At 42.9% G+C, this 25,193-nt stretch overlaps 2 protein-coding genes across 3 annotated transcripts in view; one reads left to right on the top strand and one right to left on the bottom strand.

The window, feature by feature from the left end:
- The window catches only part of MCF2L2 (MCF.2 cell line derived transforming sequence-like 2), a 308,714-nt gene that overhangs the window by 180,213 nt on the left and 103,308 nt on the right, over positions 1-25,193 (top strand). The window lies entirely within an intron of this gene.
- Positions 48-25,193, bottom strand: part of B3GNT5 (UDP-GlcNAc:betaGal beta-1,3-N-acetylglucosaminyltransferase 5) — a 34,478-nt gene continuing 9,332 nt past the window's right edge. Inside the window, exons 1-2 of one of the 2 annotated variants that reach the window (XM_077826652.1) lie at positions 2,384-2,557; positions 48-2,027 (exon numbers count right to left, since the gene is read on the bottom strand). In XM_077826652.1, coding sequence (XP_077682778.1) covers positions 555-1,691 — 1,137 coding nt within the window. In that variant the 5' untranslated portion in view covers positions 1,692-2,027; positions 2,384-2,557 and the 3' untranslated portion in view covers positions 48-554. Of the gene's footprint in view, positions 2,028-2,383; positions 2,558-25,193 lie in introns of those variants that run through there. The other variant, XM_077826651.1, reaches the window with a different exon arrangement.

Here is a 25,193-nt window from a genome sequence, read left to right on the forward strand (position 1 = left end):
TTTTTAAAGAGTCATTTTGCTGAACTGTATACAGAAATGGTGACCATTTGACTAGTTTACTCAGACTTTAAATTGCCATCCTACTCTTCTACTCATGGTACCAGAACTATCATTTCCTTTTGTTTGGAAAGGGCTATTTATGGATGTTTAAGTAGCGCATCAACTGCAAGTCATTGCCTTGAAACGATGTGCCTTAATTTACATACTCTTTTTCAAATGGAAGAATGCAATTAACAAGGGTTATTGACAAATTCTGTACTCCCAAGTTCAATTACTTTTCACAGGCTTTTCAATATCTAAAAAAATGAAATCAGTTAATATCTATTCAAGACTTAAATCCCTTGAAAAGGAGTGTAAAAATACAGGGTGCAGTATGTGGAAACTAACACAGCAATAGAGAGTTATTCTGATGAAGTTCCTGAGCAGAATAATTTGGGATCTATTCACATTTTAATCTTACCTCTTTTCATGTTTACTTATGTATATATTGGATAAACAGTTAAAAGTTGTCACTCCATTTTGGCTCAGTGAATCTCTATGCAGATATTCAAGTATTAGGAAAATGCAGCTGAACAGGGATACGTGTCCTCATAGTGTAGTTTGCAAAGAAGCATAATGTTAACTATTTTGCAATATAGTCTACCCAAAAATCTAGAGGAAAAGCTTTTGACTTTTGGATCTGTTGCCTGCTTCCAAAGGTGATGAAGGTCTTCCACATGTCCATGGGAGGTTATCATTTTGTTATAGATGCAGGGATGATATGGAGCCTTTCCTTCCCCAGAAAAGAATACATGATATTGTGGTACAATTCCCATTTTATTGGCACAGAGACCCATGAAAACATCATCTATATAAAGACTTGTATTAAGGGTCTGTGAAGCCTCATATACTTTAGCTGCTACATCACTTGATATTACATATGCGGCTCCAGCTGTGTAGTCAGGATAAGAAGGCCACTGGTACATTTCATATGGAACATAGTATTTGCTAGTCTTATCTCTCACGGGAGGAGCTCCACGATGGACACGCCCAATCCAGATATCTTGAATACCAATTTCCACTAGACTTTGGAGATATGCAACAAGATTTGGCATGTGAATAAAAATATCATCATCTGCAGACATAATGAACTTGGCATGTGGGCAGTATGCATTCACCCATCCAAACTGCAAAAGTAACTTAAGGGTAAGATTGTGAAAAGTATCCAAGAAGTCTTGTTGGATCAAATCATTATACTTCTGGTCTTCCTTTAGAAGTTTTCTTTGCATCTGTGCTCTCTGCATATGATCTGTTGGTCGTCCTAAAGCAAAAACAGTTTTAATGTTGGCGTTAAGATGAGAATGTACATATTTCTCATTACCCCAGGTTTGTCGAATTGCATCTCGCCGATGCCGGTTTTCTGGAGAAGTCTTTACAAACAATAGAAGGAGGACCTCTTGCTGTTGACATTTCTCCTTGTGGTTGATCAAATATTGGTATCTTGCTACCCTGTCCAAGTTGTCCCTGCTAACGGACAGGCTATTATTCACAAAGTTGTAGCTATTTATGAGGTATCTGTAAGAATAGGACTTCATGTGGCTCACAATATGATTATCAAGTGGTGTCCAGAAAATCATGAGAGACAATACAAAGCAAGTGGCAAGTATCTGCACAAACTGGCATTTTCTGACTTTCCTGGCACTAACAAACATTCTGATGCAGTCCCTTTAATACTTGTTCCAGTTAAGGATCAGTGTATTTAGGGTGGTGTTCTTTTCATTTGAAAGCATAGAAACTCCCTTTCACAAGAGATGTCCATTGGAATGCATGTTGTCTTTTGTACAGTATCCTTGTAATGTCAGCTATGTGCACAGATTTCACAAGTCATCTAAAAGCCATTTTGCTAGGAGTGAAAGAATGCAGACGCATTTAAAGGACAACACCTGCAGAGCAGATTTTTTCCTCTGCACCATCTTTAGCTGAAATAAACTGTACACTTCCAAGCTGATGTTTTCTTACATACTCCTTTGCTTCAGAGAGGTGGAGATCTATCAAAGGTGGGAAGGGGAAAGAAACAAAACTGTTTTAGTAAGGAGCTATATTAACCTAAAAGCAATTATATATGCAGATTCAATTGTTCTTTTTTGGGAGTAAGTTATTAGTGGAAAGCCACTTAGTCTTTGTGTACATCTAGAGCAGGAAGAACCACCCCTCTACATACATTGAACTGTCATAAAAATGAAAAGGCCAGAGAAAGCAAAAATGATACACATGGAGGGTTTCTAAAAAGAGCCATCCTTACCTAGAAAGCTGATCAGTTCCCAGAGACTTTTATGGGGGAAAAGAGAAAAAAAAAAAATCACATTCCCCCACTTCCAGTCTCTATTACAAGTCTCATTCTTACCTCTATCCCTGTGTAGCTTCTCACTGTTGGTTACATGGGTCTCTTAAAAAGAAGAAAAACTGATTTGATTACATGGGGGGGGGAGGAACAGCAAAATTGCTGTCAAAAGCAGGGTCAAATGCACAAAGTGAACGTGGGGAATGGGAAGATTTCCTCTCTAATCTTTCACTTACAGTAATTTTACAAGAGTTCTCAACAATAGAAGGGTAAAAAAGATTCAGACAGAAATGTGACTTTTAGGCTAGCAATTGTTGGGGGGGGGGGGGCGTGAGATGTTGGAATACAGATGGTGTCTTTAGACAGTTAACTCCTTAAAATACCCGAGTTCTTTGCTACCATCTGCATGCAGAGCATGCCCTTAGGCTTCTGCCTGGTTACTTTATCCAGCCTGAATCAAGCCAGGGGTTGTGTTTTGTTTTGTTTAAAACAGGGACAGACAGCAAGGCTACCACTCAGACACGGGAGGGGCGGTGGGGGGGGGGCGTTAAATCTCGGTCAGAGCAGGGTGCTAAAAACACTCCTGACCCTTGTCTACCCCCCCCCCCCCAGCCTCCACTGAGGACCTATAGGGGTTCACAGCCCCAGCAGCGGCTTTTGGGCCTAAGGCAGGCAGGGTCCCAGCCAGCCCTGGGGGGGCACGAGTCCAGCGGGCGGCGACTGCAGGCCCCGGTGCTGGGAGGGAGCCCCAGGGCTGAGGTGGTACGGGGCATGGTGCCTGTTTGGGAACACCCCTGGGCCGGCAATCCCCAGCCCCGCACAGGGCTGAGGGAAAAGCGCGGGGGGGGGGGGGGCACAGAGAGGCGGGGCAGCCTGCCCCCACCTCTCCCACTATGTGATGGGGGCGGGGCAGCCCCCCTCCCCTCAGCGCCGGGCAGAGCGCGGGAAAGGGGCGCCGCTGAGGCGGCGGCTCGCGCTGCAGTTCCCTGCGGGACGGGGCGCTCGGCCACGGCCCCGCCCCGCCGTTACCTCCGCTCGGGCGGGGAGGGGCGCTTCGGGCGGGGAGGGGGCGTTTCCGGTGCCGTTGCCCCCCCTGCCGCACCACAGGGGACAGCGTTTCCGGGAAGTGGGGGGTCCGGAGCGCACCTGTGAGGGGCGGGGGGGGGGGGGGCGTGCACTCCTTCCCCGCGCAGGGCTCCCCGGGGCCCTGCCTGTGCCAGGTGACCCCACCCCCACCCCCAGGTAGTACCAAGGGGTGAAGTGTCCCGTGCTCCCGCAGGGGTCTGGCCCCCAGCTCCGGGCGGGGGCGGCGCCTGCCTGTCGCTCCCTAAGGCGGGGGCAACACCCGGCATTGTAGTAAGTGAGAGGAAGGGGTGTAATTTTTTTTTGGGGGGGGGCACGCAATTCTTGGGCTGATGGGAGAATGAGGCAAGGGCTGCGCAGGCTTGTAATCTGAAACGTGCAAGGCATGTTACAGGTATTATCCAAACCCTATCACGGCATTCAAGACTTAGGCCTCCTTTTTTTTTGGGGGGGGGGGGGGTCCTAAACCTGCCAAGCCAGCCCTACTCACAGATAGGGCTTGCCCCAAGGGGATCTCCGCTACCTGGCACCCTACACACCTGGTTGGAGGCATGAACTGGCTGGTTATAGTGGAGTTCCGGGCTGGAGAGGTGCTACCTCTGCAAGCACGCTACCCGCCTCCTAAAGATTCATCAGGCACCCCCTTTCTACATGTGGATGTAGCTTTTGTTCATTTTTGAGCTTATGCATCTCCAGTCTTCAACTATAAAAAGTTTTTGAAAACAATTTAGTACTTGCCACTGGTGTCAAACACTGCTGTTCCTTTAATAAGGTTTTAAAGCACAGTAAGCTTGCCTGCTCTCCCTCCCCAGCTGAATGATTTTTTTTTTTTTTTTAAATAGAGAGAGAAAAAAATAACACACTGTCTCTCTACCATCTAACCTACTCAGCCTCTGCTTTCTTTGTATGTAGTTCTTGTTCCTCACCACAGATACCAAACAAATAGAGGCTAACCACTAGATCAGGGGTTCTCACACTAGGGGTTGGTTTTTTATTACAGCTCGTAGCCCCCCCCCCCATGTAATAAGGGGCTACGAGCTGTCAGCCTCCACTGCAAATCCAGCTTTGCCTCCAGCATTTATAATGGTGTTATACATTAAAAACCACTTTTTTTATATATGGGTGTGTGTGTGTTGCACTCAGAGGCTTGCTATGTGAAAGGGGTCACCAGTACAAAAGTCTGAGAACCCCTGCATTAGATAAATCAATCTGCCTAGCCATCCAGCAAAGAGTGTGTTCATTCCATTAAGATTTACCAGTTCTAAATAAATTAATCTCAAAGAGGAAAGACTCCACACCAACCAAATCACATCACAAACGCAGCCTCTTAAAACTGAGCTAATTATTTCTATTCCTGCAAGCGTGCATTACCTGGTACACAAGTTTTTTACATCTAAGCTTTCAAGCCCTCAGCTGACAAAACAGACACCACAGTGTAGACAGTCACTTGCCTCTTAGCTAGAGCAAAACTTGGTATAATTCCCTGGCTTCGTTTCTGATGGAAAGGCCAGGTTGCTAAATGATAGCATGGGGTGATAGAACTAAGGCTTGCAGACTGTGTTGCACAACAAAACAGCTGTATGAGCAGTCTGATAACTAAAGCAATCAGCACTTTTTATAGCATCAGTTTAAACCCTTTTTATTTTGGATACATAAGTTACACAATGCACCTCCACTGAGTTAAAAACTCAGCAACTCTCTACAACAGAATGCCATTGCAAGGCTTACTCTTGTTTCAGTGGGTAAGCAGAATGCACATGAGAAGCTGGAGGGTTACTGAAATCCAGATGGAGCTGTCCAGAGCAGAGCTCCACTAAATATTTTAAACCATCCTGGAGTTTTTATAGCATGGGGTGGGGGTGGGGGAGGGGGAGCACACAGGGAGAGGATCCAGCAAATACTCAAAGCATTTAAGCCCTGGAATGAGGTGGTTGGTTGTGTTTTTTTGTTGGGGAGAAGGGGGGTGCGGGAGGGGGAAGGCAGGGAAGAAGTGGTTTCTGTAAAGTAGCAATAAGTAATTTGTAAAATTGTTCTCTGCCCTGATAAAGTGTGCAAAATTTTGCCAGCTGGTAAGAAAGCTATCTCCCCCCTCAACTGTTCTCACCCTATTAATATGCAGGCTGAATGTAAATTTCTTGTTGACATATACTGCAACTATCATAGTGACAGGATTAGATTTTTGTAATGTAAAAATCCTTTGCCCCACATCCCTCTTCCCCGGGGGCGGGGGGGGAGGAGGAGAGGGGGGAGGAAGTGGCATGTAATCCTAAATAGCTTAAGTAGATAGTTATTTTACTTCTTGAGAATAGTTTTAACTTACTATGCAATAATCTAAAATTAAGCCATAGCTCAAACCATTTATGTACCAGTGAGAAGATCTTCTGGTGAATACGGGAAATTCAAGTTGCCATTTCCAGTAGAGTTTAAGTTTTCATAAACAGTGACCCAAATAACCTTTAAGCCAATTGCATTGGCATATCAATTTTGCCAGTTTAGTGTCTGTTTATAAAGAAGCAGCCTGAAAGTACCACTATTTAGGTCTGAAAAGAGATGGTAAAACAGACCACCTGCAAACAAGGAACTGTCAAAGTCAATTTCATATTTAAACATTAACATTAACTGAAGGTGGAGGACCCACCCCACAAAAAGTAGATAGGGAAATGGTAGAATAGCAGAAGCTTCTCCCTCCCTCCCATCCCCCTCACAATAGTCAGGAGGCAAAACAGCTTCTCAGAAAGCTAACGGGTCAAGCTGCAGATGCCTACTAACCAGAGCCACATGAAAACCCAGGGGCAGCACCCTATTAGAAGTCCCATAACCTAGCTCCTAAGAAGCTAGTAGGGCAGAAAGTATACTGTGGAGGGACTGAGTTTAATCCTTTTGGAGATGGGTGGCCCTCCCACATTTGTATTTTCTATGAACAAGAGAGGTAGGTTTAGTCCTCACACTAGTAGAATTTTCAAGACTACTCTTGCTATAAAATAGATCAACTTCAGTTTAGATTGTTGGGCAGCTCAGTGCTGTAGTGGATCAGAGTTCAGGTCTTGAGCTATGTTAGCCAATATGGGGACACTATGGAGCCAGTCATCTCCTCTGGCTAATTAACAGAGTAGCCATCTTGTTAGTGAATGCTGATCCATGCCCCCAGAGAAGCCATGATGGAAGGGAAGTACCTCCAAGCCTATAGGAGGGGAGGCAGTACTTATATCCAATGGGGATGCCGCTTCCAGCAAAGTTACAGGTGCAAACCAAGTTTAGAAATCAAACTCACAGCCTCTCAGGGATAGTAACAGTACCCTCTGAGCCACTATTGTTCTGGGTCCAGGTGCCTGACGAGACCAAAACAGTATCATGACTTTCTGTAACATACAAGTACAGACGTTCTTTTGGAGCTGGTCTCACTTCTCTCCCACTATCCAGAAAATAAAACCAAGCTGATTCACTACTGGGAAAACTGTATTAATTCCCATCCCTCTGAATTAAGGGAGACAGTTGGTGACAAGCTCTCTAGTGAGATGAAAAGCAGCATGATCAATCTGAGATGCTCCTGCAAATTCCCTACCTACATTGGTAGGCCTTATCTGTGGAGAAGGCAGAACCATGCTCTAGAATTGTTTTCCCCAATATCAAAGGAGTTAACCAATTAAGTTGTCCAGAATGATCAGAGTTAGATCTTACTATGCTACTGCTAAACTTATTACTTTGTGGAAAGTCTCAGAATGCTTAGGATATGAAAGGCACCAAGAGATTTGCTTTTGTCCTCTAGAACTAGAGAACCATCATTCTTCAGCATTGGATATAGGACTAGGAAGAATTCTGTTGCTGGAGATGCCCAGGCTGATGTGCGAAACCAAAATCTTCTTGCTTGAACTCCAGGTAGACCAGGGGTGGGCAACCTTTGAGAAGTGGTGTGCCAAGTCTTCATTTACTTACTGTAATTTAGAGGTTTCACATGCTAGAGGCTGTTCAGCCCGGGGTCCTGGCCGCCAGCCCCAGCCGCTCAGCCCAGGGTCCTGGCCGCCGGCCCCGTTCATCCAGGCAGGCAGCAGGCTGAGGAGGGCAGACAGCTGAGACCCCGGCTGGCAGCAGAGTGCTACTAAAAATCAGCTTGCGTGCTGCCTTTGGCATATGTGCCACAGGTTGCTCACCCCTGAGGTAGACGAACTGTGTTCTTCCTACAGTAACTACAGTTTTCCCTGAAGTTTCAATAATAAGTGGGGTTTGTTTGCATTCATTTCCGGGGGGGGGGGGGGGGGGGAGGGAGGGAGGGAAGAGAGGCCATTCCTATATGGCTGATTGTCAAGTGAAGGTAAAAAGGATATAAAAAACTTTATACTTTGTTTGTTTGGACTCTAGGATGAAGTGGGATGAAAAGGAGCTACAAAATTTGCTGTGTAATCAAAAGAACTATCATTGTAATAACTGAGAATACCATAATCATGACAAGTAAAATAGTTACCTCAGCAGGAAATGTTTCCAAGTGAGTCAATATTTGGAAGAAATTAAGAAGGAAATAATTTTGTGGTAAAAAGGCATAAAACGTGTTTTGAAGGAGAGAAAATACTTGTAGAGATTAGCCACCTGCTTGGTACTGCAGAACCACTAAACAGCACCTAGGAATGCCAAGATTGCATACAAACAATATTTTTACTAAGTATTTTCTTGATTTCTTGATTACCGTGTACAGTAAACTACAGTAAGTTTTATAATTAAATCCCTTTAGGTCAGGGTTTAGTCATAAGTAGCTGACAATGCTGAACGCATCTTGTCCTTTGCTACACTGATTGCAAAGTCACTTCCTCCTCCTCTCCCCCTTCTCTCGCTGATGAAAGGGATATTTAATTCTTTAATACTTCCATTTACACCCATTCTGCAGGAACCAAGGCATTCACATAAGAGCAATTAGAACTTGGTGGTTCCAATGATGAACTTCCTAGGCTACAGCAGCCGAGCTAGTTGCAGAATCATTAATACTATGCAGTACTACACAAATGTGTACACTGAACACTGCTAGTGCATGAGTGAATTTAAAGCACAGAGAATAAAGACCTTCTGAAAAAGAAAGAAAGAGGAGGAGGAGTTATACCCTCCCACCTCCAGAGTTTGCTTCTCTTCCCTCCCACTCCTTTGCTTTTGTGTGTGTTATACAAACACATTAGTTCTACCTGTAAGAGATACAACTTTGCCTCACTGGATTACACAGAGTCGAATTACTGTTGCTATCAGAGATTATCTTGGGTATATCCATCGAGAGATTTACCTTTATTAGGGTTTAACAAGGTCCCCTTTCTAACACAAAATTCCTCCATCAAATCAGAGCGTACATACAGGGCAGTCCTTCACTGCTAGCAAAAACTGAATAAGGGATACTAGCAAAGTTTATTTAGCAGATGACGTAGATTAGCATTGGAATTTATAGAGCTCTATTGCAGTATCTGGGTACACTTTGCAAGGATTAGTTAAAACCATTAAGTCAGTCCCGCTTCAGAGAAGAGCATTTATTGTCCATTTCATTTCCTATCCCCAGAATGACCATGCATCTTCCCAAATATGCTTCAGTATTCTTAAAGAGAATTTTCCAATAGTATAGCACTCATGAATCATCTACCCTACAAACTAACGTGTGCAACATGGAAGAAGAAACCTGATTTCTATTAGAGAGACAAGGTGGGTGAGGTAATATCTTTCATTGGACCAACTTTTGTTGGCAGAAGAAGCAAGCTGTCAAGCTTCACAGAGCTCCTCCTCAGGTCTGGAAAAAGTAATCAGAGTGTCACAGTTAAATAAAGGTGGGACAGATTGTTAAACATAACATGTTGCAGGAGACTACTTAAAAGAGAAGTGGGCAATTAATCCTACTTTGTCCTATGACTACAGAGGAGTTAAGTTACAAATTTTGTAACGAGCCATAAAACCAGTGTCTCTGTTGAGTCCATGATTTTTAGCATCCAGCAGAGTTATGAATTTAAGTTCCCAGGCTCCTCTTTTGAAGGTGTTGTTCACAAAGGAATCCTGCACAAGGACACATGTAGAGTGATTGCTTTGTGAAAAGTGTTTGCCCATCGGTCATAAGGTGTTTTTTTAATAATTTTTCTGGGAAAGTTCATGCATAAGCATAGTGATGGTCTGGTGTCATCCTCATTGTTGTGGGGCATTTGATGCACTGGAGAGGTAGACCACGTGTTCTGATAGGCATGCATAGGAACCAGGAATCTTGAAAACTATTGTGGGAGGTATTGATCATTGTAGCAGTGGAGATAGATCTGCAAGTTCTGCATCTGTTGTTGTGGCAGGGTCTGGTGCTGCTTTGAGTTGGCATGTTCTGTCTAGTCTGCAGGGAGCTTCCTTATGAGCTTGGTGAGGTTGGGGGGTTGTTTAAAGGCCAGAAGAGGTGGGTCGGGAAAGATTTCTTTCAGGATGGCGTCCCCATGAAGGATGGGTTGTAATTCTTTAAATTTCTATTCAAAGCTCAAAGAAAAAGGACTCCAAGATGGAGAATTCATATTTTGCTTAGGAAGGAAGTTGACTTGAGGGTTGAAAGAGGAACAACGATATTTTCTCTCTCAAGTAGGACTGTTACTACCACATGAGAGTATAGCTTTCTTTGTATTATATTGTTGCCCCTTTGCAACATGAGCAGCTGGAAGTAATCTGGTATTTTCCTTTTTGCAATCCTGCTTATTTACAAGGAAGGTACAAAAGTCCTGGGTCTCTGAATGCAGAGGGAACCAAGAAATGGCTTCTCTTCTTACAGCCCCCAAGCCTCTTTAGCCAACTCCACACTCAAAGGATCACACTGCTTACAGGCTGCTGCTGGACAGAGATATACATCTGTCTCAAGATCTTGTCTGTTCTCAGTTTCTGTGTGATCTCCCTCTCCCCCCCCCCCCCCCGCACACACACAGCTGCCCAAAATAATACACAGCCAAAAATTCCTGGGTTGGTTCATACACATCTTGCGTCTTAGGTGGGGGCCTATGCTTACAGTTATGTTAACTGAAGGTGAGTTCACACCAAATCAGTCTCATTGAGGTTTTTTAAAAAAAAAAAAAAACCCCAACCCTTAATGTTTCACCCAGCTCATAAAAATATTACTCAAGATAACAGGGGACTAGCAGCTATAACCAGACTAGTGTACTTTCACCCCGTCCCACACAAGAGTAGCACCTTTCAGTAGATGTTAGAGATTTGTTCTTAGTGTTAGTCTGTTTATTTCACTGAAAAGGATTTGCAATGCCTAGTGCAGGGGTGGGTAAACTTTTTGGCTTGAGGGCTACATCATGGCATGGAAATTGTATGGCGGGCCATGAGTGCTCACAAAATTGGGGGTAGAGATGTGTGAGGGGGTGAGGGGATTGGGGTCCAGGAGGGTGCTCTGGGCTGGGACCAATGGGTTTGGAGGGCGAGAGGGGGATCAGGGTGGGGCAGGCTGTTGGTGCACTGGGGCGGGTGAGGTCTCTGGCTGGGGGTGTGGGCTCTGGGGATGAGGGGCTTGGATCAAGGGGTTTGGAGAGCGAGAGGGAGATCAGGGCTGTGGCAGGGGATTGGGTTGCTGGGGTGGGGTGGGGAGGAGAAATGGGGGGATGGGACTCGATGGTGCAGGCTCCAGGGAGAGCTTACCACAAGTGGTCTCTGTCAAGGTTCCTTCCCCACTCTGAACTCTAGGGTACAGATGTGGGGGACCTGCATGAAAAGACCCCTTAAGCTTATTCTTACCAGCTTAGGTTAAAAACTTCCTCAAGGTACAAACTTTGCCTTGTCCTTGATCCCTATGCTGCCACCACCAAGCGTGTTAGAACAAAGAACACAGAGAGAGCCCACTTGGAGACGTCTTCTCCCCAAAATATCCCCCCAAGCCCTACACCCCCTTTCCTAGGGAAGGCTTGATAAAAATCCTCACCAAATTGTACAGGTAAACACAGACCCAAACCCTTGGATCTTAAGAACAATGAGAAAGCAATCAGGTTCTTAAAAGAACACTTTTAATTAAAGAAAAAGTAAAAGAATCACCTCTAAAAATCAGGATGGTAAATACCTTACAGGGTAATCAGATTCAAAACAGAGATCCCTCTAGGCAAAACCTTGAGTTACAAAAAGATACAAAAGCAGGAATATACATTCCATTCAGCACAGCTATTTTACCAGCCATTAAACAAAAGAAATCTAATGCATTTCTAGCTAGATTACTTACTAACTTTTTACAGGAGTTCTGAGCTGCATTCCTGATCTGTTTCCGGCAAAAGCATCTCACACACACACACCGCCTGACCCTTTGTTTCCTCCCCCCACCCCCAAGCTTTGAAAGTATCTTGTCTCTTCATTGGTCATTTTGGTCAGGTGCCAGCGAGGTTACAGGTGAAAGGGTTTTGCTTCTGGCCAGGAGGGATTTTCTCACACAGTGGACAGAAAGGTGGTTACCCTTCCCTTTATATTTATGACATGGTCTCTAACTTTTCACTGAAGTTGTTTCCAGTAGTCTGTGAAAAAGCAGAACCTTTCATAGAAGACCAAGACAATGCTGGGTCCTTGTGAGCGTAGGCTGACTTTTGCAAGCTTCCTTTCTCACCACGCTAAAGGTTCTGTGAAAACCATCTTTTAACTGAGCAAGCCCCCATACCAGTGCTGTTCTTCCTGTTCAGAACTCTAGGCATTTCTGCTCCCCTCCCTCCCCCGTGTGGGGAGGGGAAGTCTTCTGAGAATAGCCAGTCTGGAAGAAAATTAGCAGGACCATTTGGAAGAAATACTTCCCTGTGCGATTTGACATTTGATCAGAATTCACCTCTCCCTCCTTCCCTGGCTTGTTCTAACCCATACATACACTTTTATGAGCAGAGTATACCAACAGCAAGTATTCCAGGAGTGATTTAAGCCATGCCCCTATTTAAATGTACACTTGACACATTTATGCAGGGATTCTGGTACTGGCCCACCAGACTTTTACAACAGGTCCTCAGGGAGTAGGTCTACACTGCTAGTGGCAGTTTGGGTAGGCACAGCCCCCACTAGCTTTAACTAGCTCAGTAAAAACAGCAGACGACACAACATGGCGGCATACACTAGGAATGCAAGTATGTAACCAGGATTCCAGGCATGCTCATGTAGTCCATGCTGAAGTCTATGCTGCCGTGTCCCACTGTTTTGTTGTGTTTTTGGGCAGTGCTAGCTAGATTAGGCCTACCTCAGCTGCAGTCTGGCCTCTGATTGCACAGTAGGCATACCCACGTAAAAGTGCAATAAGAGAACCCGGGTGGCTATACTGCTCCTTTTGTTCTCAGAACTAAACAGCAAGACGCACGTAAGTGGCCACATCCCTTTAACGTGTTAAGGGATTGAGATCTTTTGTGCATGATAAGAGCAATAGAATTGTCAACTTCCTATTCCACCCCAGGGGACAGTGTGATGCAAACACCATCATCAACTCACAGGGCAGTATTTCTAAAATACAGATTAGGATTTGTAGGGAACTGGAACAATTTGTATAGTGGGGGTGCTGAGAGCCATTGAACCAAAAACTGTTAACCTTGTATAGAACGGAAATCACTTCAAGCCAGGGGGTACGGCAGCAGCCCTAGTTCCAGCACCTATGGTAGTGCATTTGTTTCCCCTCCTCACCCTCCAGGGTGCTGACCATGTTCTTGAAGTAGCTCTGGCTGCCTCATAATGGAATAAGATCATTTGTTAAAATACATCTAGAAGTGGCCAGGCCCACTTAAGTTGCTTTTGATTTATGGCATTATACAATAATGCAAGGTTTCAGAAGCTATTGTTTGTAGTAGTGCACGTATTCTCTGAATGGCTGTAGCACATTTGTGCAATTTAGAGAAGATAAAAGCTGTTGTTCCACAATCAAATTACATGTTTCAGAGTGGTAGCCGTGTTAAGTCTGTATCCGCAAAAACAACGAGGAGTCCTTGTGGCACCTTCGAGACTAAAATTTATTTGGGCATAAGCTTTCATGGGCTAGAACCCACTTCATCGAATGCATGGAGTGAATATACAGGAGCACGTATAATACATGAAAGGATGGGGGGTTGCTTTACCAAGTGTGAGGTGAGTTACACTGTAAAAATTACAGTTGTATGTTCTCTAAACCTCTCATTAAACATTGAGGATGTCAGACCAATTGATCACAGTGCAAAGCAAACCTACTTTGGGTAGAAGTGGGATGGGCAGCAGAGAAATGAACTATGTAGTAAATGCATAGGCATGGGAGAGAGAGCAGAAGAGAATGATAGTTTCCTATAACCATGTTCATCTTATGAGTTAGCATTTATCAGTTCAGGGCCTGCAGAGCCCGCTTATGCTCCCAGCTGAACTCACTTTTAAATTATAGCAAGTTTAGGATCCAAGAGCAAAAAAGTTTTCAGACTTGTATCTGAAGCTCAAAATATGACATTACTAGCTTAACTTTAGGTACATGTAGGTTTGACATTTTAGCTCTAAGTCACATTAGCCTGAAATGGACATCTGGTCGCTTAAAAGCTCATGTATTTATATAGGCCATACACAGCCCCATGACTTCAGTGGGACTGCTCCTGGGAGTAAATATTTGCAGGATGAGGATCCAATTTGGATATGAACTTTTATAAGCACCTTTTGCCTTATTTGTATTGACAGTGAGATTCCAGGAGGTAAAGATTATATTCAATTATCCATTCTCCATTAAGTTGTTGTTGCGTGTATTTTGTTTGTGGTGTGGTTTTTGTTTTTTTTTCTTCCCCTCCCTCCCTCTCCATTTTGTCATAGACTAGCTTGCATCATTTTCCAAAAAAGCCATTTTCTACCCAAGTACGATCAAGTCAAAACAATGTTCTCCTTTGTCAAGTCTACACAAGATTTGCTACGGGTGAAAGGTTAACACATTTCATCCTGTTCCAGATAATTTAAGAGACTGTGTTTATATGAAGGGGGGAAAAAAAAATGATGAATATTTCTGTTCTCAGGGGAATATAGGCAGAGTCAGCTCTTCCAGGGCAGGAGCATATTTCCTTACCACAAATATAATCTATCAGTTTAAATCTGCTGACTGTAGTGCCTCCCCTTAAGACTTTTCTGAAGCGCGAGCAAGTTTTGCTAGACCTAAGCATGCATTTGGAGCAAATAGTTCTTCTTAAAATTAAAAAAAATGCTAAATACAAATATAGGTTCATTGCCTGAAAATATGATCACCCATGGTGAATGAGATGCTTTCTCTGGCGAGTGCTGGGATCCAAACTATATACAAAAACAACGAGTCGTCCTTGTGGCACCTTAGAGACTAACAAATTTGGGCATAAGCTTTCATGGGCTAAAACCCACTTCATCAGATGCATGGAGTGGAAAATACAGTAGGCAGAAGGGGTATGTTGTTTTTGGCGATATAGACCAACACGGCTACCAGTCTGAAAACTATATACAGTACTTCTCTAGAACTTAAGCTTTCATTTAAAAATTAATAGTACAAGTTTACCTTTGCAACTCTACATGTTACTAGGTCATGTGCCAATGAAGAGCAGTCTACCTAAGGAGTCTGCAGACAGCCCCAGTGTCTCCGCTCCTCTTTCTCACAGCTGTGCCAAGCAGCAGCAGATGGGTTTCACTGGTGTTTTTCAGAACTCTAACAAAGTCTCTTATTTAGCATTTTTTCTTAAAATTCCAGTTCATGGAGTCAAGTGGTTACCATGAGAGTCTCAGCGGTCATTTTAAAAAAAAAAAAAAAGTTTCTAGCCCTTGTGGTTGCAGAGAAAAGCTTGAAAACACAACCCTACTTTCCAAAGGCTGGTATGACTATTAGAGAGCACACATGCCCCAGCAGAGTCCTGGGTTGGCACTCAGATAAACCAGTAGCCTCCTTAACAGATGGGAGGAGAGTCTGGGCACAGATCATGGTCCTCAGATTTTTCTGTTGGGTCTCCCACCCTGTCATTTTTGTATACGTTTGGTTAGTTAGCACATTTCCTCACCCCAAAGTCCTAGATACTTTTATTCTGTTCCATCTTCAGCACTGAATTCCTGCTTTAACCAAGGTGATTGGGGGGAAAAAAAACAAAACAAAAAAATAAATAAAACTACACCCCCCACACAACCAAAGTTGCAAAAGCACTCGAGAGCAAAGCATAAAACACATAAAAATGTAGGACATTTGCTATAAACATATGGCCATTATAGTGATACTAAGGTAAGCTACATCTATACTTAATGTATCACCCTGAAAATTCGTAAGATCAGGAGTAATCAAGGGTCACTTTAAATCATCAAGGGACAAATTCTGTTAATTATCCCAACTGAAGGCAACGGGGGACTGCACAGGTGTTGTTGAGAGCAGGATTTAGTCCCCACCACTTCAAGTTCCTAGAGACAGTGTTTTCTATTCCAATTGTATTTGCCATGCAGTCTTTATAGTCCCTTCTGGATTGCAGATACAGCTCTGTGGCAGCCAGCATTACAAGCAGAGTGACACTAAACACACAGGAGTTTCACTTTCTTGCATGCTGCTGCAAAGTTTAGATGATCTGCCACAGATTTTCCATATCTGAACAAGCTAACTGTTTAAGGCAGTTTTATCTGTGGAAAGTTATGAAAAATAGATACATCACCTTCTAAAGGAAACAAAAACAGTGTGTTGTCGATCTATCTGTTTAAGCTACGTAGCTGCCAAGCTATTCTTTTCCTCAGCTTCAAAGCTCTTTTTAAACACAATTACGCTATCCAGAAACCTTGCATGCACCTATTCCCTGGAGCATTCCAGCAATAAATTACACCCCCCACCCCACTCTCTCTCACACACATACGTTTGGTCTGTCACCTTGTATCCACTTATGCCATTTTATACTGCATGTTTTGAAGCAAAAGCTTTGCACAGGTCATCTACTGTACAGATCACTGCATGTTTAACCTGAGTCAGTAGAGGTAGAATTTGTACTACTGTCAGCTCTCGGATCGGTCTGCTCTTCCTTACGAGCACTGAAGGGGATATTTGTGCAGGCTTTGATTATTTTTCACACAACTTCCGGTGCTTTCTTCGCCAGCTTTCTAGTCAATCCTTGCTCCCTTTTAAAATCAGTCTAGAATGCTTCCATCCTCCCCACCCCATGCTCCCTACAAGCCCCTCTTCAAATCCTCCCCACCCCATGCTCCCTACAAGCCCCTCTCAGTACGTGTTCAGTAGGGAGCAATAGTTACCATGTGTGGGCTAACACATGGGAAAATCCTAGTTTGTAGTGGTCTCAAGTTGTTAGCAGCAGCTTGAGGTGAACCCTAGGCTCCCCCTTAGTGTTTATCTCGACCAACTAATGCTACAAAGAGCACGCTTCACTAGGATTTTACATGGAGCTGGGTAACAGGAGGTAAGCACACACTTTCTCCTCCCCCAATAAAGATAAGGCCTCATTAGCTTACCTTTGCTGTTCACATTTTTGTCTACAAGATCTTGCCCAACCTGGTTCACTCCTGCCTCTGTTCTTTTTCTGCCTCTTAGCTCCTCCTTTCCCCCCCCATCAAGTAGGGTCACCAGATGTCCCAATTTTATAGGGACAGTCCCGATATTTGGAGCTTTTTCTTATATAGGCTCTTATTACACCCCACCCCCATCTCGATTTTTCACACTTGCTATCTGGTCACCCTACCACTAAACCATGTGTCCTCCCTCCCCTTGATCTCTGTATATTTGACATCAGCCATGAAGATCTTGAAGGCCCATTACTTCCCACATCCCCTTAGTGTTACTTTTGGTGCATCTGTTTTACTGAGGTAGGATCATAACTTTATATCTTCCTGTAAAGTATGCACTGCACACAGCTGGTGATGTGTCCCAAAAAAAAAAAAAAAGCCACCCCCTTCTTCTTTTCCAGTTTAGTTTCAGTACTCATTTACCATTCCTTCTGTATGTGGAATGTAGTGAGGTTTGAATTTTTTTTTTTTTTAAAAAAGCTTCCTAAAAAACATAACCAACCAACCAACGTGCAGTATTGCATTAACAACATTCGAGTGCCAGGGGATGCTAAATGATGGCTTCAAGAGAAAACTCAACTCCGTATATTTGCTGTTATTGGACCACATATGCTATTATGGTATTTGAAAGTTTGGCTTGAAAAGACAATTTAATCCATCTTCAAAATCCAATATGCAAGGTTTGCCTCCAGAAGTAGGCTCTGCATGCATAAGTACACTTACCTGATTTGAAAGAAACAAAAATACCAAGATTTGCCCAAGCAACTAGAGAGTTTTTTGGTCATGCATCTTGACACTTTGTAACATCTACACTAGAGAGCCTATGGTGGCGTGGCCTCCTAGTGTAGACGCTGCCTATGTGGATAGGAGAAATTCTTCTGCGGGTATAGGCTAGGTCTACATTTAAAGCACTGCAGCTGTGCCTTTGCTGCACTTCAGTGTAGACAGTTACTACAGTGAAGGGGGGGGGGGGTTTCTGCCATCACTGTAGTAAGTCTACCTCCTCAAGAGGCAGTAGCTAGGTCAATGGAAGAATTCTTCTGTTGACCTAGCTCTGTCTAGGCAGGGACTTAGGACAATTCAGCTATGTTGCTCAGGAGTGTGGATTTTGCATACCCCTGAGTGATGTAGCGGTGTCAATCTTGTTTTCTAGCATAGGCCAGCCCACAGTAACACCACCTCCCTGAACAACATTAGCTCTGTCAGCTTAGTTGTGTCTACACTGTGGGTTCTGCAGAGGAGAGAGGGACCATTAACAAGTATGCCACATGGCCAAACTATAATTTCCACAAGAACCAAAAACTGGAGTTTCCTTCACTTCCTTACCCCTTTGTGCTCTTCAGCCTTCTTGCTACACAGCCTTCTTCCACAAGGCCCTTTCCTTCAAAGGAAGTCTAATATATACATACCCACCCACTCAACACACACCTCCACCCCCCAAAGTTTCCATGGAGGCTTCAAGAAAATGCCCATCCTCCCCTCAAGAAAGCATTAGAAAGATAAAGCAAAGACACTGACCACGTATTGTGGAAACAAGACAAGCTCTGTTGTCACTAACTTTTTGTTGCATCCCCATGTAACCTGGTTTAGATCGTAAGACCACAGAGTCATTCAGGTCAGGGACCTTTTCTGTGAAGTGCCAATAACATGGAGCTCTATAAATAATTTTGAGCACAAACACAACACTGGCCTTCAGCATATGCAGTACAAGGCAATACTTTATCTCCTACACTTTTGTTGGTTCATAGTCGTTCACTGGCACAGCTATTTCTCTCTCCGCCTGGCATAGCCTGTAGGTGAAGAACTTATCACCTTGAACCACTTCCTGAACCATCAGATTGAGGCTTCACAAACTGTAAGGACAACACTCTTTACCTGCTTAAAAAGAATATTATGTCGCTTTATTTGAATGTAGCATTGGCATTTAACATGCCTGATCTCTGAACAAAGCAAGATAAATATCCTCTCCCTAGGAGAACTTGAGTGAGTTGCATTTGAAACATGCAGGCTTAGATGCTTTTGAACAGACACCCATGAATTTGAGTGGATAATCACATAAAATATTTTCACATATGTTTTTATGCTCTAACTAAACACATAAACAGCTGTTTCCTTTCCCTACTTTTTTCCCCCCCACCAACTTGGTGCTTTGTGCATGTGGCTCTGTAAAGTCCCTTTTCAAATGTTTCAATAGCCAGAAATACTACTGTAGTGTTCTAGTTAAACAGTTCTTCAAAACCCATCAGTCACTGGTCCTCAATAAAGACTGGAGACCAAGCCATGTTAAGCTGCAACCTGGTAGCCTATATTGAAGCAACATTGCAGACTTATCAGTAAATGAGGGTGGGGTTTCTTTGGTTGGGAGGGGCGGGGGGGTTACGTTACAGGTCTGTGGCAGTGAGGCACAGCAAGGCATTGCTTTAGCCATAAATCATATGCCTTGCATGTGTATTGAGTAAAATATGGCCTAACATTTAAACATTAAGTGCCTTACTGTAAAACAAAAACAAAAACCCCAACCCCCTAATGTCCCTTACAATAGGTCTAGTAAGTCTCTATCCCTGTTGAATGGCAAAAAAGACTAGTCTTGAAGCATGACTGGGGTACGCTTCCTGCTTACAGTCTCTGAAGTGCTCCTTAATGTGTTCTGTACACTTTAAAAAAAAAAAAAAAAAAAACCCACGTTCTTATATTGTTAAAGTGAAGCTAAACTAGCACAGAGGCTGTGTAGACAGCCTTATTTTGGTTTAAGGCAGGCTTATTTTTAGTTTAGCTTCAGTCAATAAACCACTCCAACTGATGTAAGCCACTCAAAATTAAAGAAGAACGTCAACACAGGGGTTTGTACTAATTTAACAAAAACACAGTCTGAAAGCAAGCTTTCCAATTTTGGCAAGACTTCAGCTTTAAGTATTTCTACAACTTTAAGTTCTTTCCCCCTCCCCCCCCAAAAAAAAAAAAGAAAAAAGGGAACTGTTTGTATTTAAACTCAGATATTGCAGTGCTTCAGGTCTGGGACCTGAAGAGCTCTGTGTAGCTCCAAAGCTGGTCTCTCTCACCAACAGAAGTTGGTCCAATAAAAAGATTTACCTCACACACTATGTCTGTCGAATATCATGGAACAGACATGGCTACAACTACACTGCATACAAAAATGTTAATTTGAAGATAAGATGGCAGGCCAGGCTTGACAAGCCTAAGTATCCTCTACTAGGGAGAAGAAAAAAAAGTTTTCATTTCTTCCCTTTTTGAGCCAGGATGTCGTCAGTTAAAACAAGCATCTGCTCCTCAGAACAGAAACAACAACATATTTAGAGTTCCAGCTGCTAGCCTTGGCAGCAGCTTTCCCTGCAACCACATTCCTTCAAAGCTATGTATATTTTCTTCCAAGAGCTAGGTAGAAGGACTTAATAGGTACTAAAGTTTTACCTTGTCTGCTTACAAGACCAAAGCAGGCTGAATGGAGATATAAAATTACCACAGGGTCTGTGTTCCAAAACAAAGCTAGGAGGCCTAGTTCTAGTTTTTAAACCCTATGCTCATTTTCAAGCCTGGTTCATCACCTCCTGTTTCCTTTGGAATAGGAACAGCTGAACTCTGCATAGCTCAGGAAGCTGCTGGGTGGGAGGCCATACTGATGCTGAGGATGGTACAATTTTTTAGAAAAGTTATTTCAAATATACGCAATGTAAAGAGACAAACCATTGCAGAACAAGATAGCAGTAGGGGAGTCAAGTTTGTCACGAGACAGAAAGAGGAAAAACTGAAAAGCCAAAAACCAGCCATGTTTGTTACAACTTGACTAAACTGCTGATTTTCCCTTCTACCGTGGAGGTCATCTGCCAGGTATTACCATAAAATACAAGTGGAATCTCAGAGCAAACTCTTACAAAATTAGCAATACAAGAGTGGAAGAATTAAACATTCATATTTTTATTCCAATACCACTAGCATACAGCTTTCAAAGAAATTAGTACAGTCTTGTATACACTAGGAATCTGAATTTGCTTTCACAGCAGGGATGTAGGGTAGATAACGTTTTTCATAAGTTTCTCATGGTAGCTAATACCAATTCAGTTTTGGTTATACGAACAATAATGGGAGTCCTGGTGGGGATAGGCCACTGGCTGGCAACTACTGCGTCAATTAGACCTTACTGCAGCCCATGCAACTCCACCAGTAGAAGCAGTAATGAATAGGCACAGGGTATAGACGTTTGTTACCAGCATGCACCTACACTGCTGTTGAAGTTACATTTAAGTTTACTAGTGTAAAAGCCATGCATGGAGTCTTCCATATTAGACTGGACCTGAATTTCTAATGAAAGAGGGGAAAAAAGATCCCCATCATAAAGAAACAGTGTTCAGTTTTTCCTGCTTCATAGTTGTGTGTGTCACCTTTAGAGAGACAGATACACACTTCAAATTTTCATAGTAAATAAGTCGGCACTTGCACCAACAGGAATCTATTCAACAGGGTGGAATGTCATTGCACATAAAAGGTGATCAGGTTCCCAGCAGGAAAAATATTTAAAACAGGATTAAGCAGTCAAATATCTATCGAGAGGACCACATTCAACCTTAACATAAGCTAATATAACTCCAACTTTAGTGATGACAAGTCTTTTTATCCTAGAGATAAATGTAGTTCTGGGTTCAAAAAAATTGAAACAAAGTAGTTATGCCCCATCTTAACACAAGTGGGACATGGTTGAAGCTAATGAGGTGGGGTCAAGGAGAAGAGAGCCTGCATCAGTACAAAATTTGGTTCGGTGATTGAACATACAAATTTGGGGGAAAGGTTAGAAGCAAAATTCAGTATTTGTATTGGAAGCGAAAAAAGGAGAAGTATATTTTCAGTTAAGTCCCCTTGCCCACTTTTGTGCTAGTTACTGATGTGAAGTTTTGGAAGGTTTTTTTGCACTTCAAAGTTGATGAGACCACACTCACACTGTCCTTTCTAGTTATTTTGGGAGATGTAAGTGATTCATTTTGTTTACATAAATAAAAACCAACAAAAAAAGGCAACTTTAAAATTTCAGAGGCTGGGTTTTGGTCCTAGAGCGGATGACAACATCACTTTACAATCTTTGCATATCTTATGTATAAAATATTTGTGGTTTTAAAGAATTTGCTAGTGATTAATTAAAAAATTAAGTTGCATCACCCTCATAAATTAAGCAAGTATTGTTATCTCCATTTTACAGATAGAGGTATAATATGACACGCCTGAATTACACTGATTCTCTTTTGCGTTGCACCCCATGTAGTCATTTACATCTGGGCACAGCTGGTTCCAGACACCATTATTAGCGTGGAACCTTATTGCACACGCAAGCAGATCAGTTTGCATGAAGAATTCATATTTGAGAGCATTTCACAACTACGTCACACAGGTAGGAGTGACTAAACATCGCGGTAAAGAATCAGGCCCAAAGCCCACAGGAAGATGGAAATAAAAAGAAAGGCACAATTTGCAGGTGGAATGGTAGGAACCTATCTGCAATAGCAAGCTTCATAGCAGCTATGAAGTTCCCTAACGTAGAAAAGGCCACCATTCCCCAACCCCAAAACTTGCACAAAGGCTGGCGGCAGCAACATAATTGAGGATGTCCTTAATGATCTAAACGTGTTTTTGTCCCTAACTAGATTTGTTAGATTTATGGAAATAATGTGCCTAAGTGATTTCTATTCCAGTCCATGGGCTATAGATCTGTAAACCATAAGACCAGCTTTTTTTTTTTTTTTTTTTAAATGTGAACCATAGACCTTTTCTATGCTAAAACACCAATGTAGAGAGGAGGCTTCCAGGAATTTAAGAATTGAATATGGATCCAGCTGAAGTATGGAGACTGGTTTAGCTGCCTTTCAATGGAATCTTGTTTTCTTTAACTTTTTTGCTGCAGTCAGATGGGATTTATGTACATAAAGTTTACCAGCACCTTGTCACCTGCTTTGGTTCAGCACCGGAACCAGTGTTGATCCACATATGGGCCCCCTCACCCCACCCAGCTCTGGTTCAGCAATTCAAATAAATAAGCTAGGGGAAGGTTGGGGGCAAGCTTGTTTGTCTTTGTAGTTAGTTATCCTTTGTGGGGATAAATCCCCCCCAATCCTGCACAGAGCAGCATTCTGGTGCACAGCACCAAACCACCCGAGATCTCATGTGAAGAGACAGCAGCATAGGAGGAGTCTCTGCTGCTAGCACAGGTACCACATCCTTAGGCATTACTTTATTTTCTCGATTAGAATGCAAATACAGACAGTTTATTTCATTACATAGCTATGTTTGCTCCTGAACTTGATCAGTGGGCTGGGTGCCACTAATACAGAACATTCTAAACCAGACCTGAACAGAGTAGAATACAGGCACAGTGATCTGCAGGAGACTGAACAATGAGAACCCAGAGAGTTTCTCCAAGAAGTGGCAAACAACTACCTGGAGGTGTACTGGAAAAATGGGCAAGTCTTTCTCTAGGGACATAAGGAGATGACCAAAAACAAACAGGTTGTTGGTTGACTTTGTTTTTAAATAGCTATCGAAGGTCAGAGTATAAATTTTATATAGCTCAAATGTTAGTCAAAAAAAATAAACTGAAAAAAAATTAATATTTAATTAGGTAGCTCTGATCCCCAGTAAGTTTTAATCCAACTGTGAAAACTAGAAGAGCTCCAGGCTCTTGAATTTCCTAGAGCATGTCACTCTACTCTCTGATGGTTACATCACACAACATACACCAAAGTTACAGGCAGCTGTATCTGGTGGTGTGGATTCACTCTTGGCAGAGCACCGTAAAGGAAGTACACACACAGGCTGTTCCTTTGAAACACAAAACAAGGAAGCTGGCGTGAGAATCAAGTTGCTACAGCTTTCAGAGTAACAGCCGTGTTAGTCTGTATTCGCAAAAAGAAAAGGAGTACTTGTGGCACCTTAGAGACTAACCAATTTATTTGAGCATAAGCTTTTGTGAGCTACAGCTCACTTCATGAGATGCACGTTTTGTTTTGTACTCACGAAAGCTTATGCTCAAATAAATTGGTTAGTTGCAGATGTAGCAAAAAGAAAAGGAGTACTTGTGGCACCTTAGACTAACCAATTTATTTGAGCATAAGCTTTCGTGAGTACAAAACAAAACGTGCATCTCATGAAGTGAGCTGTAGCTCACAAAAGCTTATGCTCAAATAAATTGGTTAGTCTCTAAGGTGCCACAAGTACTCCTTTTCTTTTTGCTACATCTGCAACTGTGTATACAGTCCAGCTAGGCAGATGGCCAGCAGGGCCTTCCGATCTTTATCTTATGTTATATTTTAGATTGGGTTGATTAACTCTTAATTCTGTCTAGCTAAGCACATTAACTAGACTATGTTCTTGTTCTCATTCCCTTCAAATTCCTTCTTATTTTTGATTATACCTGTATCTTCTTATTGTTGATTACACCTGTTGCGGTATCTTCAGTTCTTTCTGGGAGGACTGTACAAAGCCTAACTGTCTTAACTTTATCCTTCAGAACAGTCATAATATTGACTACAGCGTGACCACAAGATTAGGACTTTACTGCAAGCTCAAACATATGGTACCGCCCACTGAGAAAAGGTTAATTCTACCCAACTATCTGCAGTAGTCATAGGCAGACACCACCTATACGTAATTTTCCTCCCATCATTTCCTCTTTCATTTGGCCTCACCCTACGCATTCCACTTTAAGATGTGCCCTATATTAAGTGGTCACCCACAAGCAGACCAGTATGTGATCGCTGACTACAGACATAAATAACGCACCAAATCACTCCTGTAGCTCCTTTTGTCCATGGATCTCCAAGTGTTTTTACAAACCCTGACTCATGAAACCTAACAACACTCCATGAGGCAGGCTGTATTTTATAGGTCGCTCCTGGGACAGACTGACAATATCCTGAACAAAGCTTATGGAACTGAGATAAACTATATTGAATTTAGGTCAATACCTTTGGGGTACAGTGTATTAAAAATGCAGCTGTGTAGGTACCTTCTCTGGTAGGAAGGGGATGCTAATGTACTTCTTTTATCAGTCCTTCGCATATCTCTCCGAAGGAGCAGCTTCATATACACTAGTTCAGACTGGATATTCCAAGGACCAAAGACAAAGAAAGGATTTTTGGGTAAATAGCCTGGTTTTAATTAAGCTCATGGCCTTCTTCCTGATCCAACAGATAAGATCCCTGGTCCACAGAGCACCTCAAATCTTAGGATAGGTTGGAAAGACTGGGCCTCCTGAGGCCCCATAAGATGGGTGCTTGCTCTGAGCTGACATCGTGATGAACTTGTAACTGCAAGGAAACCCCTAGAGTAGGGGCTGACTGACTGCTCCTGCCAGAATACACCT

The sequence above is a fragment of the Eretmochelys imbricata genome, chromosome 9, assembly GCF_965152235.1.
Source record: "Eretmochelys imbricata isolate rEreImb1 chromosome 9, rEreImb1.hap1, whole genome shotgun sequence".
Lineage (NCBI taxonomy): Eukaryota > Metazoa > Chordata > Testudines > Cheloniidae > Eretmochelys > Eretmochelys imbricata.